The sequence below is a fragment of the Hylobates moloch genome, unplaced genomic scaffold, assembly GCF_009828535.3.
Source record: "Hylobates moloch isolate HMO894 unplaced genomic scaffold, HMol_V3 SCAFFOLD_17, whole genome shotgun sequence".
Classification (NCBI taxonomy): Eukaryota; Metazoa; Chordata; class Mammalia; order Primates; family Hylobatidae; genus Hylobates; species Hylobates moloch.
The window spans coordinates 82030848-82050993 of NW_026652292.1; the positions used below are offsets into that span (position 1 = coordinate 82030848).

General features: G+C 40.1%; 1 protein-coding gene across 1 annotated transcript in view; it reads left to right on the forward strand.

Moving 5' to 3' along the window:
- Positions 1 to 20146, forward strand: part of POLN (DNA polymerase nu) — a 170014-nt gene that overhangs the window by 40119 nt on the left and 109749 nt on the right. The window contains exons 5-6 of the mRNA XM_032135450.2: positions 4482 to 4675; positions 9892 to 10004. Coding sequence (XP_031991341.1) covers positions 4482 to 4675; positions 9892 to 10004 — 307 coding nt within the window. The remainder of the gene's footprint in view (positions 1 to 4481; positions 4676 to 9891; positions 10005 to 20146) is intronic.

Below are 20146 nucleotides of genomic sequence, written 5' to 3' on the forward strand. Positions count from 1 at the left end.
TGTATGGTTTTGAAGGTTCCTTTTGGAGTTGATTTACAGTTTTATTCCACTGTGGTCTGAGAGAGTGCTTGATATAAGTTCAATTTTCTTAAGTTTATTGAGGCTCATTTTGTGGCCTATCATATGGTCTATCTTGGAGAAACTTCCATGCACTGATGAATAGAATGTATATTCTGTAGTTGTTGAGTAGCATGCTCTGTAAATATCTGTTAAGTCCATTTGTTCCAGGGTACAGTTTAAATCCATTGTTTCTTTGTTGGCTTTCTGTCGTGATGACCTGTCTGGTGCTGTCAGTGGAGTACTGAAGTCCCTCATTATTACTGTGTTGCTGTCTATCTCGTTTCTTAGGTCTATTAATTGTTTTAGAAATTTGGGCGCTCCAGTGTTAGGTGCATATATATTTAGGATTGTGATATTTTCCTGTTGGACAAGGCCTTTTGTTATTATATCATCTTACTGTTTGTCTTTTTTTTTTTTTTTTTTTTGAGACAGAGTCTTGCTGTGTCATCCAGGCTGGAGTGCAGTGGTACAATCTTGGCTCACTGCAACCTCTGCCTCCCAGGTTCAAGCAATTCTCCTGTCTCAGCCTCCCAAGTAGCTGGGACTATAGGAGCAAGCCACCACACCTGGCTAATTTTTGTATTTTTAGTAGAGATGGGGTTTCATCATGTTGGCCAGGCTGGTCTTGAACTCCCGACCTCAAGTGATCTGCCCGTGTGGGCCTCCCAAAGTGCTGGGATTACAGGCATGAGTCTGGCCTCCTCTTTGTCTTTTTTAACTGCTGTTGCTTTAAAGTTTGTTTGTCTGATATAACAATAGCTACTCTTACTTGCTTTTGGTCTCCCTTTGCATGGAATGTCTTTTTCCACCCTTACCTTAAGTTTATGTGAGTCCTTATGTGTTAGGTGAGTCTCTTGAAGGCAGCAGATGGTTGGTTGGTGAATTCTTATCCATTCTGCAATTCTGTATCTTTTAAGTGGAGCATTTAGGCCATTTACATTCAACGTTAGTATTGAGATGTGAGGTACCATTCCATTCATCGTACTATTTGTTGCCTATATATGTTGTTTTTTTTTTGTTTTCTTTTTTTTTAGTTGTATTTTTGCTTTATAGGGCCTGTGAAATGTATGCTTTAAAGAGATTCTGTTTTGATGTGTTTCCAGGATTTGTTTCAAGGTTTAGAACTCCTTTTAACAGTTGTTGTAGTGCTGGCTTGGTAGTGGTGAATTCTCTCAGCATTTGTTTGTCTGAAAAGGACTGTAGCCTTCCTTCATTTATGAAGCTTAGTTTCGCTGGATACAATTGCCTTAAGGAGGCTGAAGATAGGGCCCCAGTCCCTTCTAGCTTGGAGGGTTTCTGCTGTTAATCTGATAGGTTTTCCTTTATAGGTTACCTGGTGCTTTTGCCTCATAGCTCTTAAGATTCTTTCCTTTGTCTTAACTTTAGATAACCTGATGACAGTGTGTCTAGGCAATGATCTTTTTGCAATGAATTTCCCAGGTGTTCTTTGAGCTTCTTGTATTTGGATGTCTAGGTCTCTAGCAAGGCCAGGGAAGTTTTCCTTGATTATTCCCCCAAATATGTTTTCCAGACTTTTAGATTTCTCTTCTTCCTCAGGAACGCCAATTATTCTTAGGTTTGGTTGTTTAACATAATCTGAGACTTCTTGGAGGCTTTGTTCATGTTTTCTTGTTCTTTTTTCTTTATCTTTGTTGGATTGGGTTAATTCGAAAACCTTGTCTTTGAGCTCTGAAGTTCTTTCTTCTGCTTGTTTGATTCTAATGCTGAGATTTTCCAGAGCATTTTGCATTTCTATAAGTGCGTCTATTGTTGCCTGAAGTTTTGACTGTTTTTTTTATATATGCTATCTATATTTATTTCATTGAAAATTTCTCCCCTCATTTCTTTTTTTTTTTTTTTTTTTGAGTGGTGAGGGGGACAGAGTCTCACTTTGTCACCCAGGCTGGAGTGCAGTGGCATGATCTGGGCTCACTGTAACCTCCTCCACCTCCTGGGTTCAGGCGATTCTCCTGCCTCAGCCTCCCAAGTAGCTGGGACTACAGGCATGTGCCACCACGCCCGGCTAATTTTTTGTATTTTTAGTAGAGATGGAGTTTCACCGTGTTAGCCAGGATGGTCTCGATCTCCTGACCTCGTGATCCGCCTGCCTTGGCCTCCCAAAGTGTTGGGATTACAGGCGTAAGCCACAGCGCCCGGCTTCCCCTCATTTCTTGTATCATTTTTTTGACTTCCTTAAACTGGGCTTTGCCTTTCTCTGGTGCCTCCCTGATAAACTTAATACCTAATTTTATGAATTCTTTTTCAGGTAAATCAGGGATTTCTTCTTGGTTTGGATCCATTGCTGGTGAGCTAGTATGATTTTTTGGGCGTGCTACAGAACCTTGTTTTGTCATATTACCAGAGTTGGTTTTCTGGTTCCTTCTCATTTGGGTAGGCTCTGTCAGAGGGAAGGTCTAGGACTCAAGGCTGTTGTTCAGATTCTTTTATCCCATGGGGCGTTCCCTTGATGTAGTCCTCTCGCCATTTTCCTAGGGATGTGGCTTCCTGAGAGCTGAGCTGTAATGATTATTATCTGTCTTCTGGATCTAGCCACCCAGCAAGTCAACCAGGCTCCAGGCTGTCCTGGGGCTTGTCTGCACAGAGTCCTGTGATGTGAACCGTCTGTGGGTCTCTCGGCCGTGGATACCAACACAGTATTTGGGGTGTCTCCTGGGAGCAGGAGCAATCTGCTTCCTTCAGAGGATCTGTGGGTTCTCTCTGCTTCCCTGATTTATTCTTGTGGTCATTCTAGAGCAAAAGTTCACGATGCAAGCCTCCACACTCTGCTCCGTCCGTCCCAGTGGGAGCTGCAATCTAGTCCTGCCTCCCATCTGCCATGATCTCCTAATTCTCTCTGATTATTGGTGCTTTGTAGTAAGTCTTGAAATCAAGAAGAGTGAGTCCTTCAACTTTGTCTTTTTCAAGATTCTTTTGGGTATTGTGCTTCCTTTGCTTGTCAGTTTTAGGATCAGTTTGTCAATTTATGCAAAAATCCAACTGGAATTTTGATATAAATTGTGTTAAATCTGTAGATTAATTTTGTGAGTCTTGCCATCTTAATATAATAGTATTGAGTTTTCTGATCCATAAACATGGGGTATCTCCATTTATTTAAAACTTTAATTTCCTGTAGGAATGTTTTATAGTTTTCAGTGTAGTATGCAAGTTTTGCTTTACCTTTCATTTTTTTAAAGGCATTTTGCTGGTTAAAGAATGTAAGTTGATAGTTTATTTTCTTCCAGTAGTTTCATAACATTACTCAACTGTTGGCTGGGTGTGGTGGCTCACGCCTGTAATCCTAGCACTTTGGGAGAGCAAGGTGGGCAGATTGCCTGAGCTCAGGAGTTCGAGACCAGCCTGGGCAACACAGTGAAACCCTATCTCTACTAAAATACAAAAAAATTTAGCTGGGCGTGGCGGTGTGCACCTGTAGTCCCAGCTACTCTGGAGGCTGAGGCAGGAGAATTGCTTGAACCTGGGAGGCGGAGGTTGTGGTGAGCTGAGATTGCGCCACTGCGCTCCAGCCTGGGCGACAGAGCAAGACTCCATCTCTTAAAAAAAAAAAAAAAGTATATATGTACCATCTTCTGAGTTGCTTTGTTTCCCACAAGAAATCTGCTGTCATCCTTATCTTTGTTTCTATCTAGTAGTGTGTTCTCTCGCCACCCCCCCTTTTATCACTGGTTTTAAGCAAATGATGTTGATGCATTTTTCTTGGTGTAGTTTTCTTCATGTTCCTTGTACTTGAGGTTTATTGATCTTCTCGGTTCTAATGATTAACTTGGGGATAAAGGACAAACTTATTATTATGTTGAGTTTTTAAATCCTTGAGTATTATATGTCTTCATTATTTAGGTCTTCTCTGATTTCTTTCATCAGCATTTTATAGTTTTCAGCATACATATCCTGTATGTATTTTGTTCATTTATACTTATTTCATTTTTTAGAGTTTTATAAATGGTCGTTTTAAAAATTTTTATTTTCACATGTTTATTGCTAGAATATAAAAATATATTAAATTTCTGTGCTTTGATCTTGTGTCCTGCAACCTTGCTAAATTCACATATTAGCTCCAGGATTCACTTTTTATAGGTTCCTTTAGATTTTCTACACAGACATTCATGCCATGTGTTAATAGGGAAAGTATGATGCTTCCTTTCTGATGTCTTTGCGTTTTATTCCTTTCTCCTATCATATTGCCCTGGATGAGACTTCCATTATGATGTTGGACAGGGTAGAGACTAGATTTGGAGCGTAAGGTCATGGGTTTGGCTTTTGGCCCTTGATTGTCATTAAAAAGCCATTCATTTACAAGTTTAATTGTAGGCCTTTTCTCTTTCTCTCTGCTTAATTTTAAAATGTATATCTTTCTACAACAGATGTATTGTCTAGGTTTAATTTATTTTGTTGTGTTTCCACAGACCCCCGTTTCTTCTGTTAGAGGAATTGTGGTGTTACTAAAACGCCAAGCAGAGGGTGGCCATGGTTGTCCAGATGCCCCGGCCTGTGGTCCTGTTCTGGAGGGCTTTGTGTCAGATGATCCATGCATCTACATTCAAGTAGAGCACTCTGCTATCTGGGACCAAGAAGAGGAGGCACATCAACAATTTGCCCGGTAAGAAATCTTCACGCATGGACTCACACCCTACTTACATGCCTGCTTTATACTAATGAAAACTTTCTCAAGGTCCAGTTTTAATAGTTTAAACTTTTAGAAGTTTTGTATGGGCACATGAAAATAAAATGGATCCAAGTGATAGAAATCTCTGCAAATACTGGCCCTCTCTCTCTCAGAGAGTATCCGGAATGGAGTTCCGTTCTTTTGTGGGAGCAGCCTGCTCCAGGACTTGAAGCAACTTCACAATGAGAAGCTAGGGAGAAAAGCATTACCCCCAGACCCTGAAAATCCCCTGTCACTGGCAGAGTCTCAGATGATTTTCCTTATCATACTTGTTCATTCATTCACAGCATTGGAAAACAAAGTTATCACTGCCTGCAAACAATAAATTGTCCTTAATACCACCAAGGATGGGACTAGTTTCAAAGCTCCATGTCTAAGGAAAGAGGCAAGACCTGTCTCACCTCTTTGGACCAGCCCTCTTAGAATCACAGAATTTTAGAGCAGGCGGGGTTGCTCCTGCCACCCCTTCTGGATTCTGAAAAGCCCTTTCTGGGATGGATCTTGTACTCTTCCTCACTGTTTCTTTGCTTAGGTTATCCACATGACTTAGGCTTCTGCCTCAAATGGAGGTATCCACTGCCTTCCCAGCCCTCTGATTTAAGGCCAATTAGCCACCCTGGAAGAGGCGATCAAGGCAGCTCTGGAGGAAGCTGGGCCCCATTACTAGCCCTTCCGTGCTTCATACAGGCTCACTGGGCTCTGGGTGATTTTAGGTAACTTTTGGGGAGAAGGGGAGAAGGGGGATGTGTGACAAACATAGCATTCAGCTCCCAACAGAACCCTTCATTTTCTTTTTATGTAATTTTCTCTTTAAAGAACAACTGGTCAGGTCTAGTGTACAGAGAGCCCTTGTGAGGACAGAGCCCTAATATCTGGATGATGTTTCTGAATTTAGTTGACATTTTCCACTTGGACGTCTAGTGGTCATTTTAGGCAAACATGTCCAAACTGAACTCCTGTCTTCCCTGGACCCTGCCTCCTGTAGCCTGGCTGTCTTAGTCAGTGTCAGCCCTCCATGAGCTTGGGCAAAAAGTCCTGGGGTTATCCCTGACTTCTCTCTACTTTCCACAAACCATATCAAGCTCTCAGCAAGTCCTACTGGCTCTGCCTTCAAGTGTAGAGAGAATCTGCCCTCTGCTTATCCACTGTGTTGCTGTTACTCGGCGCAAGTTGTTAGTTCCTACTGGATCACAAGAATTTCCACATTGGACTCCTGCTTCCACCTGCCCCTTCAGTCTGTTTTCTGTGCAGCACCCAGAGCTGGCCTGTTAAAGCATAAATCAGATCACATCACTTCCCTGCCCTAAACCGTCAAACGGCTCCTGCTTCACTCTGAGGAAAACCCCAAATCACTGCTTCTTGGTCTTCTGGCTAAGATCAAGTGTAGAAAAGCCACAGGACCTATGAAGGCCCTCGCCCCCAAGGTCTGCTTACTCTGGCCCCTCCACTGTCTTCAACCTCACCCCCTCCTCTCTCCCGGCCTCTCAGTGCATTCCCACCTCCTTGCTGTTCCTGACCATGTGGTGTGTGCCTCTACCCAAGGGCCTGGTGCCACTATCCCTCCCTGCAGCACTCTCCCAAATAGCTGCATGGTTTACTGCCTCATTCCTTTGTTTTTCTCTGAACAAACTAAAAGTAAACTATGAAAAAACAAAGGTACAGAGTAGTGTATACATCCACCCAGGCCAACATTATCAAAGGTTTTTCCTTACTTCCTTCTGTCCCTTTCCTGGGGAAGGGGGGAGAGGACTGGGATTAAAGAAATTCCCAACCTATTGTTTTGCCCTCTCATGACTCTAAACACTATGGGCTTTTTTTTTTTTTTTTTTTTCAGAGCCACAATGTCATTTTTAAACTTAACAAGTTGTGTACCCAGTCCAAATTTGAAGCTACCTGATTGTCTCAAAAATGTCCTTCTACAGTTAATTTGTTGGGATCAGGACATAGCATTGGGTGGCCATGTCTCTAGTTTTTTCTAATCTGGAGCGTCCCTCAGCCCCTCTGCCTATCTTGGAGGAGGTCCCGTGTCCTGGATTCATTTGTTTGCCTCATCATGAAGTTCTTTAACTTGTTCTGTCTCCTCTTCTCCATATTTTCTGTAAACTAGAGGTAGCTCTAAATGCTTGATTATTTGGGTCCAACTTGTTTTGCGCAGCACTTCCTAGGTGGAGCCATAAGCATACTCCATCTGTGATGCAGTTGGATGGCCAGATTTAGCAAATTAAAATATAGGACACTAAATTTGAATTTCAGATAAATAACTAATTTCTTAGTATACGTATGTCCCAAATATTGCATGGGACATACTTATACTAGAAGAATACATCCCTAAAAAATATTCAGTTTTTTTCAGATAATAATTATTCATGATTTTTCTGAAATTCAGACTTAATTGGTGTCCTCCTGACTTCCCTTAGTGATGCAATTGGGTTGTCCCAGTTTTCATGGTGCTGAGAGGGAGTAGTGGGTTCTGGTGGTGTCAGCACAATCCCTTCCTTGTAAACTTCTCCCCCAAACTTTCCCTTAATGGTTTTGTCCATTGATTAGGATCATCTAAATCACTTATTTAATTCCGGCTAGTAGGATGGTGATTTTTCTAATTCTATCATTTCTTCCACATTTAGTGGCTGAAATTTTCTGTAAAGAACTTTCCTCTACCAACTAGGCTTTTGTTTACCTTATCCTTCATGTCTTTCCTCAAGTTACCTTGGCTAGGAACAGTGGCTCAGGCTGAGGTGGGAAGATGGCTTGAGGCTGGAGTTTGAGACTAGCCTGAGCAACATAGTGAGACCCCATCTCTACAAAAATTTTAAAAATTACCCGGGTACAGTAGCATGTGCCTATAGTTCCAGCTACTCTAGAGGCTGATGTTGGAGGATCACTTGAGTCCAGCAGTTTGAGCCTGCAGTGAGCTGTGATTGCACTACTGCACTCTAACCTGGATGACAGAGTGGGGCCCTGTCTAAAAAAAAAAAAGAATTACCAAGCTTAAAAAAAAAAAAAAAAAGAATTACCTTATCAGACCTTCCTTGACCACCCTGTATGAGATGGTACCCCACTGCCAACCCCACGTACATGACTTTCGTTTGTGTTCAGTTGTGTGTTCATTAATGTATCCCCAATATCTAAGAGCAATGCTACAAAGCAAGTGCTTAATCAATATTTATTCAATATTATCATTGAATGAATGAATGTTGAGGCTTAATTTTATAAGTTCTAGGACATTAATACATTGCCTCAAGTACCGTAAATTGGAAATAATAATCCCAATCCTGTGATTGTATCTTTGAGATTCAAAATACATTTAAATAAATCACATTTAAATTAACACACATACTTTTTTGCACAAAAACATGTTTAATAACATTTATTAAATGACATGTGCAAGGCCTTTCACATACACACTCTCCCTTCACCTTCACATTCTCTCTGTATGTTTGTTATACCTTATTCACTCCATTTTACAGATGAGAAAGCCTCAAATCTAGCTTTTATATATATATAAATATATACGTGTGTGTGTTCATGTATATACATATGCGTAAATACATGTTTTATTTTAAGAGCCAGAGTCTCTCTTTGTCGCCCAGGTTGGAGTGCAGTGGTTGTGATCACGAGTCATTGCAGCCTCAACCTCCCAGGCTCAAGTGATCTCCCTCCTCAGCAACCTCACCCCAGTAGCTAGGACTTTAGGACTACAGGCATGCACCACCACGCCTGGCTAATTGCCATTTAGCTTACAAGGTATTCTTTTTGTTGTTTGTTTTATCAAGATAAAAGTCAATTAATCTCTTATTAGCGGAAGATAGAGTAGTTGGTAGATTACCTCATCACGGAACTCTTGAGTTTCAAGGATGAAGGAGCAGCAAAGGGAAGTGAGCTCCATGGCCTCAGTTCTTCTCCTTCATAAGCTCTTTACTCCCTCTTGGACACCCTCCTCACCGGTCCAACCAAGCCAAGATCTGAAGCTGTTATTGGCACTTTACCCTCCCTACCATCCTGGCCGCCTTTTCAAGGGAAACCAAGGTGAAATCACATAAAGTGCAAAAAGCCTACAAATGTCTTTCTGTGGAACAAGTCCAAGCAAAATCTAACTGCAGTTTGGCTAAGTGTGCAAAGCTCATTAGGCTCTCGATTTCTTTCTTCCTCAGCTCTAACCAAAGAACCTCATTAATGTGTTAATGAACATTTACTATAAAGAGGGATTGATGGCTTTGGTAGCTTAAGCGTTTGGGCCCTGGCAGCAGGAAGATATGGTCTCAGATCCCAGCATTGCCATTTGTTAGTCATTTAACCCTGGCCAAATTGCTTAACCTCTTCAAGACTAAGTTTTCTCATCTGTAAAATGGTTCTAGTGCATGCCAGGTAGGATTGTGATGAGGTTTCAGCAGAACAATCACTTCACACACAATGCTGCGAAGTGTTCAGCGTGGTATCTGGCACATGGTAAGTATTCAGTCAATTTTAACAATTGTGAATCCCATATTCAAAGTGCTCATGGTATAATGGAGAGACAAACGTTCAAGGTACATTGTAATACAGCAAGTGTACTTCCCACCGTACTACATGTGTAGACAGGAGTACAGAAGAGATACAGAAGAGGGAGCAGCCCCCTGCCTGGGGAATTAGGGCATACCTTCCTGAAGATGGCCCTTGAACAGTTTGTGAAAACTGTGGGAAGAGAATTGTAGTCAAGAATACAGTATATACAGTGGCCCAGGAGCAAAGCAGGACGTGGCACAGCCTGGTGGTGGAGGAAAGGGAATTTAGTGCAACGAGAGGGTAGAATGTTTGAGGGGAGCTCTGGGAGAATGGGCTAGAGAGTCATCTTGGGGCCTGGCTCTAAAGAGCCCAGAGTAGATGTACTTTGCTCAGGAATGTAGGTCTTATTCTACAGGTAATGGGGTGTTACCCAGGGATAAGCACTTGACAGCTGCATGACCTTGGGTACCTTACCTCGTCTCTCTGTGTCTCACTTTCATCATCTGTAAAGCGCAGATGATAAATAATACTAATATCTTGGAATTCTTTAGTTAATGTGTGTATGTGCTATCTAAGTGATAGCTATTAGTTGAGTAGTAATAATATTTTTCCAAGGTTGAAAGTTCCAAATTAATGTTTAAATCAGTGAATTTCTTTTCATCTTCTAGGAACGTGCTATTTCAAACACTGAAATGTAAATGTCCTGTTATTTGTTTTAATGCTAAGGATTTTGTGAGAATACTGCTGCAGTTTTTTGGTAATGATGGCAGTTGGAAGCATGGTAAGTTATATTTTTTATTCTGTCTATAATTTAACTCTTCAACTGTGACTCCTCCTATGAATGAGAGAATGGTGAGGGCAGCCATGTCACACAACTCCTGGGGACCTGGCCACACAGACTAATATGCCTCCTCATGGGCCCTAGGCATGGGGAGGAGGTTTTCCTCCATGTTTCTAGGTTATTTGAATTTTTAAAAGTATATATTACTTTCATAATTTAAAATAGGAAAGAATTAACTTATGTAGCATAGTCAGTGAGATTTCTTGTTACCACAAATAGCTTATAAACTTTCTAAGAATTAAACTACAGTCCAGAGTAATTAACATCAAAACAATATAGGACCTACCTTTTATTTAAAATGTAAAGATTTTAAATATATATATTTTTTATTTTTTGATTTTTTTAGAGATGGGGTCCAACTTTATTGCCCAGGCTGGTCTCAAACTGCTGGCCTCAAGCCATCCTCCTGTCTCAGCTTCCCAAAGTGCTGGGATTATAGGCGTGAGCCACTGCACTGGGCCTAAAATAGTAAAGTTTTTTTTATAACTTTTTAAAAACTAGATGGACGTGGCCGGGCGCAGTGGCTCACACCTGTAATCCCAGCACTTTGGGAGGCTGAGGCAGGCGGATCACGAGGTCAGGAGTTCGAGACCAGCCTGGCCAACATGGTGAAACCCTGTCTCTACTAAAAATACAAAAATTAGCCAGGTGTGGTGGCTCATGCCTGTAATCCTAGCTACTCAGGAGGCTGAGGCAGGAGAACTGCTTGAGCCCAGGAGGTGGAGGTTGCAGTGAGCCACTGCACTCCAGCCTGGGGGACAGAGTGAGATTCCATCTCAGGAGAAAAAATAAAAAAACTAGACGGACAGATAAGTGGTAAAACAAATATAGCAAAAATATTCATTGTAGAATCTAGGTGGTGGACATGTGTATTCACTGTATGATTCTTTTCAAATTATGTATTTGAAAATGTTCATAATAAAAGGTTGGAAAAAGCCCTTTTTGTTGTCAAAAATTTCTAACATATACAAAAGTAGCCATCACCCAGTTTCAACAATTATCAATTTCCAGCCAATCTTTTTTTTTTTTTTTTTTTTTTTTTTGAGATGGAGTCTCGCTCTGTCACCCAGGCTACAGTGCAGTTGAATGATCTTGGCTCACTGCAACCTCTATCTCCCTGGTTCAAGTGATTCTCCTGCCTCAGCCTCCCGAGTAACTGGGACTACAGGTGCGCACCACCATGAGTGGCTAATTTTTGTATTTTTAGTAGAGACGGGGTTTCACCAAGCTGGCCAGGCTAGTCTTGAACTCCTGACTTTGTGATCTCCCCACCTCGGCCTCCCAAAGTGACCCACTGCGCCTGGCTCCAGCCAATCTTTTGCTCTATAACTCCCCATACTTCCAAACTGCCACCTCCTGGATACTTTGTAGCAAAACCCAAACATCATGTGATTCATCTCTAAATATTTCAATTGTATGACTAAAATGTGGGAATCTGTTTTTAAGACAACACCATCATCTCTGCCCACCCCCAAGCAAAATAACCAATAATCTTTTTTTCCTTCTAAAAATTTTACTGAATCATAATAGATATACATATTTTGGGGGAACTTGTGATATTTTGATACATTCATATAATGTGTAATAATCAAATCTGGGTAATTGAGATCTCTATCACCTTAAACATTTATCTTTTCTTTATACTGGGAACATTTGAATTTTCCTTTACTAGCTACTTTGAAATATACAATAGATTATTGTTTACTATAGTCGCTCTACTGATTTACTGAACACCAAGTCTTCTTTCTTCTACCTAACTATATATTTATAACTGTTAATCAACTACTCTTACCCACCCACCACCCCCTTACCCTTCCTGACCTTTGGTAACCACCAGTCTGCTCTACCTTCATGAGATCTGCTTTCTTAGCTCCTACATATGAGCGAAATTTATCTTTCTGTGCTTGGCTTATTTCACTTAACATAATGACCTCCAGTTCCATCCATGTTGCTGCAAATGACAGGATTTCATCCCTTTTTTATGGCTGAATAGTAATTCCATTTCGTCAATATACCACATTTTCTTCATTTATCTGTCGATGGACACTCAGGTTAATTCCTTATTTTGGCTATTGTGAATAGTGCTGCAGTAACATGGGAATGCAGATATCGCTCTGATGTGTTGATTCTTTTGAAATATTGATTCTTTTGAATATATACCCAGAAGTGGGATTGCTGGATCATATGGTAGTTCTATTTCGTTTTTTTTGAGGAACCTACATACTGTTTTCCATAGTGGCTATACTAATTTACTTTCCTACCAATAGTGTATGAGGGTTCCCCTTTCTCCATATCCTCACCAGTATCTGTTATTCCCTATCTTTTTGATGAAAGTCATTTTAAATTGGGGTGAGATGATATCTCATTGTGATTTTCCTTGCATTTTTCTTATGATTAGTGATGTTGAACATTTTAAATATTCTTGTTGGCCTTTTGTATACCTTCTTTTCAGAAACGTCTATTCAAATCATTTGCCTATTTTTAAATCATGTTTCCCCCTCTTGAGCTATTTGAGTTCCTTTTATATCCTGGTTGTTAATCCCCTATCAGATGGATAGTTTGCAAATATTTTCTTCCATTCTGTGAGTTGTCTCTTCACTCTATCGTTTCCTTTGCCGTACAGCTTTTGCTTGATGTAATTTCATTTGTCTATTTTTGCTTTTGTTGCCTATACTTTTGAAGTTGTAGTAAACAAAAAAAATCATTGCCCAGACAAATGCCCTGGAGCATTTTCCCAATGTTTTCTTCCAGGTGTTTCATAGTTTTGGGTCTTAGATTTAAGTCTTTAATCCATTTTGATTTGATTTTTGTATATGGTGAGAGATAGGAGTCTAGTTTCATTCTTCTGCATGTGATTTTCCCAGCACTTTTCCCCAGTATGTATTCTCGGAGCCTGTGAAAATGAATTGGCTGTAAATGTGTTGATTTATTTCTGGGGTCTCTATTCTGTTCCATTGGTCTGTGTGTCGGTTTTATGTCAGTACCATGCTATCTTGGTTACTATAGCTTTGTAGTATAATTTGAAGTCAGGTAGTGTGGGAGATTCCTCCAGCTTTGTTATTTTTGCTCATGATTGCTTTGGCTATTCAGGGTGTTTGGTTCCATACAGATTTTAGGCATTTTTGTCCTATTTCTTTTATTTATTTATTTATTTATTTTTAAATGGAGTCTTGCTCTGTTGCCAGGCTGGAGTGCAGTGGCGCAATCTCGGCTCACTGCAACCTCCACTTCCTGGGTTCAAGCGATTCTTGTGCCGCAGCCTCCCAAGTAGCTGGGACTATAGGCACCCACCACCACACCTAATTTTTGTATTTTTAGTACAGACGGGGTTTCACCATGTTGACCAGGATGGTCTTGATCTCCTGACCTCGTGATCTGCCTGCCTTGGTCTCCTAAAGTGCTAGGATTACAGGCGTGAGCCACCACGCCTGGCCTTTTTGTCCTATTTCTGTGAAGAATGTCATTGGTTGGTATTTTGATAGAGATTGCATTGACTCTTTGATTGCTTCAGGTAACATTGATTTTTTTTTTCTTTTTCTTTTTTTTTTTTTTTTTGAGATGGAGTCTTGCTCTGTCGCACAGGCTGGAGTGCAGTGGCACAATCTTGGCTCACTGCAAGCTCTGCCTCCTGGGTTCATGCCATTCTCCTGCCTCAGCCTCCTGAGTAGCTGGGATTACAGGTGCCCGCCACTATGCCTGGATAATTTTTTGTATTTTTAGTAGAGACGGGGTTTCACCATGTTTGCCGGGATGGTCTTGATCTCCTGACCTCACGATCCACCCGCCTCAGCCTCCCAAAGTGCTGGGATTACAGGCGTGAGCCACTGCGCCCGGCCAGTAACATTGATATTTTAACAATATTAATTCTTGCATTTCCTCACTTTTATTCTATGTAAGTCTGCATAAGTAAAGTGGGTTTCTAGTAAGCAGGAAATAGTTGTGTCTTATTTCCTTATCCATTCAGCCATTCTATGTCTTTTAATTGAAGAATTTAGTCCATTTACATTCAATGTTGTTGGTATGTGAGGACTTATTACTACCATTTTGTTACTTGTGGTTAAGTGATTTTCTCTGGTAGTATCTTTTAATTTGTTGCTTTTTTTGTGTGTGTGTATTTATTATAGGTTTTTGCTCTGTGGTTACAAAAACCAATAATAAATACACTAAAAATAAAAAGGAGCCTTACAAAAAAAACTTATAGTTATAACAAGTTGTTTTAAACAGATGACAACTTATCTTTATTTACAAAGAAAAGAATAGAAACAAACAAATAAAGGAAAAACTAAAAAACCTCTACACTTTAATTCCACCCCCTGCACACATTTTGACTTTTTGTTGCCTCAATTTATGTGTTTTTATATGGCCCATCTCTTAACAGGTTGCCATAGCTATTACTGTTTTTTATAGATTTATCTTTTAATCTTCACACTGGAGTTATGAATGGATTGCATACCACAATTTCAGTGTTAGAGTATGCTGAGTTTGTCTGTGTATTTACTTTTACCAGTGGGTTTCAATCCTTCGAATGTTTTCTTTTTGTATGTTTGTGTGGTTTTTTTTTTTTTTTTTTTGAGATTGAAGAACTCCTTTTAGTATATCTTGGAAGATCGGTCTGGTGGTGATGAATTTCCTCAGTTTTTGTTTGTCTGGGGCTTTATTTCTTTTTCATGTGTGAAAGATAGCTTTGCTGGGCACAGAATTCTTGGATGACAGTTGTCTTTTGTTTTGTTTTCCTTTTTATTGGGGAGGGGGTGGCAGGGAGATGGGGTCTCACTCTGTCACCCAGGCTGGAATGCAGTGGTGTGATCATAGCTCACTGTAACCTCAAATTCCTGGGCTGAAGTGATCCTCCTGCATCAGGCTTCCAAGTAGTTGGGACTATAGGTGTGTTCTACCACACCCAGATAATTTTTTTATTTTTATTTTGTAGAGACAGGGGTCTCACTATGTTGTCCTGGCTGCTGTTGAACTCCTAGCCTGAGCAATCCTCCTGCCTTGGGCTCCCAAAGTGTTGGGATTACAGGTGTCAGCCACCAAGCCTGGCGGTTTTCTTTTCTTTCAGCACTTTGAATAGGTTATCCCACTCCCTCCTTCTGTTGAGAAACCTGTTGTCAGATGAATTGGAGCTCCTTTATATGTTATTTGTTCTTTTCTCTTGCTGTTTTTGGGGTCCTTTCTTTGTCCTTGACTTTTGAGGGCTTGTTTATTATATGTGTAGTATAATATAGGGTAGTTATATTTGGGTAATTATAGGGTAGTTTTATTTGGGTTTAATCTGTTTGGCGATCTCTGGCCTTCCTCTACCTGGATATTTATATCTTTCTCAAGATTTGGGCCAGGCGCAGTGGCTCATGCCTGTAATCCCAGCACTTTGGGAGACTGAGGCGGGTGGATCACTTGAGGTCAGGAGTTCGAGACCAGCCTGGTCAACATGGTGAAACCCTGTCTCTACTAAAACTTCAAAAGTGAACCGGGCATGGTGGCACATACCTGTAATCCCAGATACTCAGGAGGCTGAGACAGGAGAATCACTTTAACCCAAGAGGCAGAGCTTGCAATGAGCCACAATCAAACCATTGCACTCCCACCTGAGCAACAGAGCAAGACTCCATCTAAAAAAAAAAAGATTTGGGAAGTTTTCTGTTATTATTTTTTGAATAAGCTTTCTACTCCTTGGTCTTGCTCTGCTTCATCTTGAACACCACTAATTCTTAGATTTGCTCTTTTGAGGCAATTTTCTATATCTTATAGGTGTTCTTCATTTCTCTTCTCTCTTTTCTTTTTACTCCTCTGTGTCTTTTCCAATAGTCTATCTTCAGACTCACTGATTGTTTTCTCTGCTTGATCCATTCTGCTGTTGAGAGCCTCTAATGAATTTTTCAGTTTAGCAAATATATTTCTCAGTTCCAGGATTTCTGTTTGATTTTTTAAATTAAGTCAACCTCTGTTAAATTTCTCTGATTAATTTCTGGGTTTTTCTGTGTTATTTTAGAGATCACTGAGTTTCCTTAAAACTGCAATTTTGAATTCTTGATCAAAGAGCTTCTCTGTCACCATCCTGTTAAGGTCGGTCACTGGCTCTTTGCTTTGTCTGGTTTGAGGAGGTCATGGTTCCCCACTTGCTATTATTTCTTGTGAATGTACTTCTATTTCTTTGCATTGAATGATTAGTTTTTTGTTCCAATCTTCTCTTTCTGGCTTGTTTTGGTTTTTTGTTAGATATGTTTGCTCAGAGAATTTTTTTCAATATACCTGTTAAATATCTTTTTGTTTTTGCTAGGTCTTTGCTTCCTTTTCAGCACTAGATGGCACCTGAAGCCCAGGTGTGCCTCGGCTCTAGCAAACTTCAGAGCACTCCCCATCCCTGATGAGGAAAGTCCCTAAGGGTATACCTCGCAGTATGGGAAGGCTAGCTGGGAGTTCATGCCCAGGGGACCTGTAGGATGTACCTCCTACAACATGGTCCTACTGACCAGCCATTCTGATTTGGTGTCTCTTCTGTCCATGGTACAGAGCAGAGTGTCTGCTAGTCTCTACCACTGCCCATTTCTGGCTGTCCTCAGGGATATTTCTCCCTTCAGGCACTCATGATGCTTCCTGTGGATTGTGGCAGGGACGGGTCTCGTGGCAGGGACGGGTCTCCTGCCAGGGGGCCCAAAATGATGGGAAAGTTAATCGTGCACCTCAGTCTCACTTTTTCCAGTTTAATAACTGAATTGGGGGAAATTTTTCTACATGTTTGGTGACTGGCAGATTGGGAAAGGGACATAAAGTCTGATTCTCTTACTGTCTGCATGGAGTTTTTTCACTTCTGTGTGGCCTTGGAAACTGTGTCATCCTCATATTTGGGTTCTGGGATATTGCTGGTGATAATCTTGGTGCTGTGTATTGGTTTTTGCTTTTCTGTGAAGGAGAGTGAAGCCAGCTTGCTTGTATTCCACCATTTTGGTAACATCACTCTATTACCAATAATCTGTTTTTATTATTAGCTGTCTAGTCAGTGTTTGCACTTCCCTAGTTGTTCTATAACTGTTTTTGTTTGTTTTGTTTTTTACAGTTTGTTTTAACTGGGGCCCAAAGCCCATAACTTGTATTTCTTTTTGTTTGTTTGTTTGTTTGTTTGTTTGTTTTCGAGATGGAGTCTCACTCTGGCGCTCAGGCTAGAGTGCAATGGCGCAATCTTGGCTCACTGCAACCTCTGCCTCCTGGGTTCAAGCGATTCTCCTGCCTCAGTCTCCTGAGTAGCTGGGATTACAGGCATGTGCCACCACGCCTGGCTAATTTTTTATATTTTTGGTAGAGAGGGGTTTTACCATGTTGGCCAGGCTGGTCTTGAACTCCTGACCTCAAGTGATCCACCTGCCTCAGCCTCCCAAAGTGCTGGGGTTACAGGCATGGGCTACCGCGCCCAGCCAGGTGTGCTTGTATTTCTTAAGCCTCTTTTCATCTATATGTTCTCCCTTCCTCTGTCTTACATTCTTGCAGTTGTTTTGTTGTTGAAGAAACCAGATTGTTTGTCCTGTAGAATTTCTCACAGTCTGGATTTTACTGAGCACATCTCCTTCTTGTCATTTAATACGTTCTCTCTCTTCTATTTCCTGTAAATTGGCAATTAGATCCAGATGCCTGATCAGATTCAGGTTAGATTTGGGAGAGCAAGACTACATAAAGTGTTGTATACGTTTGTCAGGAGGTATATAATGTTTGGATGTTTATCTTTTTTTGTGATGTTAGAAGCTACTGCTTGTCATTGTCTAGGTTCTTTAATTGTAACATGGTGATATTTAAGATCCATTATGCTTTCTTCATTTATTAGCTGTAATACTTACATAAAGTATTACATAATACTTACATAAAGAGAAATCTCCCTTTATCATCTATTTGGTTACCCTAAGTACACTTCATATAGAAAAGCCAAGATAAAATTTGATTATTTTCCTTTATTTACCCATTTTCAAAATAATGAATTGTTTCATAGAATCACTAAAAGGTGATCAAAAAAAGCCTTTTCATTTTAGTATCATTATGAGCATATGGATTTAAATATATTTGATATGTTTTGACACATTGCAAATGATCTTTGATGAGTTAGGTGAGTCTTTGTCATACAAACCTAGTAATCTGGGCATCTTCCTTGATTTGTGGTATAGTAGGATGTTTCCAGGTCATCTTGTGCATTTCCTGCTCTAGACCTGAAATTAGCCATTTCTTCAAGGAGCCCTGTTACTTTAGTGAAAACGGCATTTAGAGACCAGAATTTGGTCACTGGATGTGTACCTCACTGTTAGGTTGACTTTTGTTACCAGGCTAAGATGTTTGTATTTTTTATAAGATAAAATACACCGTGAATTCATGCTGATACTTCTAATTCATGTTCAGGATGACATGGTTTTTACTTAACCTTATTGATCTCCTTTAAAACATACTGAAGAATCCTTTGTACTTGGAGGTCAGTTTGGCTGTATATAAGATCACTGGTTTACATCTTTCTTTGTGTTTCTAAAATATGCTATACTATTGTTTTTTGGTATAAAGTGGTGCTTTCAGAAAGTGTGGTGAAAATCTGATTCTCTTTCCCTAATTATAGTGACTTGGTCTTTTTGTCTGAATGCCCAAAGGTTTTTGTTTGTTTTGTTTTCCTTTTTTTTTTTTTAAAGTCTAGTGTTTTACTAGACTGTGTCTTGGTGTTGGCTATTTTGGGTCAATTTTCCAAGATATGTATGTACCTTTAAAAAAAAAAAAAAAAACTTTGTCAGGGCACGGTGGCTCACGTCTGTAATCCTGGCACTTTGGGAGGCCGAGACGAGAGATCACCTGAGGTCAGGAGTTCAAGACCAGCCTGGCCAACATGGTGAAACCCTGTCTCTACTAAAAATATGAAAATTAGCCGGGCATGAAGGCATGCACCTGTAGTTCCAGCTACTCAGGAGGCTGAGGCAGAAGAATCACTTGAACCTGGGAGGCAGAGGTTGCAGTGAGCAGAGATCTCGCAAGACTCTGTCTCAAAAAAAAAGAAAAAAAGAACACTTTGTAAATAGCTTTTTAGTATAGCTTTAAAAAATAGCAGTTTTATTAAGATATAATTTCATACCATAAAATTCACTCTTTAACTGTCCAATTCAGGGGTTTTTAAAGTAATCACAGAATTGTGCATCTATCACCACTACATAATATCAGAACATTTTTGTCACCCCAAAAAGAAACCCTGTACTCCTTAGCAGCCACTCCCCATGCCCCCTTTCTCAGACTCTGGCAAGCACTAATCTGCTGATTTTTGTCTCTGGAGTTATGTATTCTGAATATTTAACATGAATAGAATCATACCATATGCGGCCTTTTGTCACTGGCTTATTTCATTTAGCCTGATGTAGTTTTTCGTTGTTGTTGGTTTTTAACCTAGTGTTTTAAAGGTTCATTCATGTTGTGGCATATATCAGTACTTTATTCTTTTTTATGGCTGAGTAATATTCATATTTTGTTTGTTCATTCATCAGTTGATGGACATTTGAGTTGTTTTCACTTTTGGCTGTTATGATTAATGCTTCTATGAACTTTGGTGTACAGGTCTTTGCATGGACATATTTTCAACTTGCTTGGGTATATATCTAGAAGAAGTAGAATCGCTGGGTCATGTGGTACTCTGTATTTAACATTCTGAGGAACTGTTAAACTTGTTTCCAACAAGTCTGCACCATTTTAACCAGCACTGTATGTAGCATTGTAATTTCCCCACATCCTTGCCCAATACATGTTCTTGTGTATCTTTATTTTAGTCATCCAAGTGGATGTGAAGTGTTACATCTTGTGGTTTTGGTTTGTATTACACTGATGCCTAATGATATTGGACATCTTCTCATGTGCTTATTGGCCACTTTTACATCTTTTTTTGGAGAAATGTCTGTTCAAATATTTTGCCCATTTTAAAATTGCGTTGTCTTTTTATTGTTTATTTGTAAGAATTATTTATATATTCTAATATGAGTTTATTGTCAGATATACAATTTGCAAATACTTTCTCCCAATCTGTGACTTGTCTTTTTAGTTTCTTGATGTCCTTTGAAACACACTTTTTTTTTTTTTTT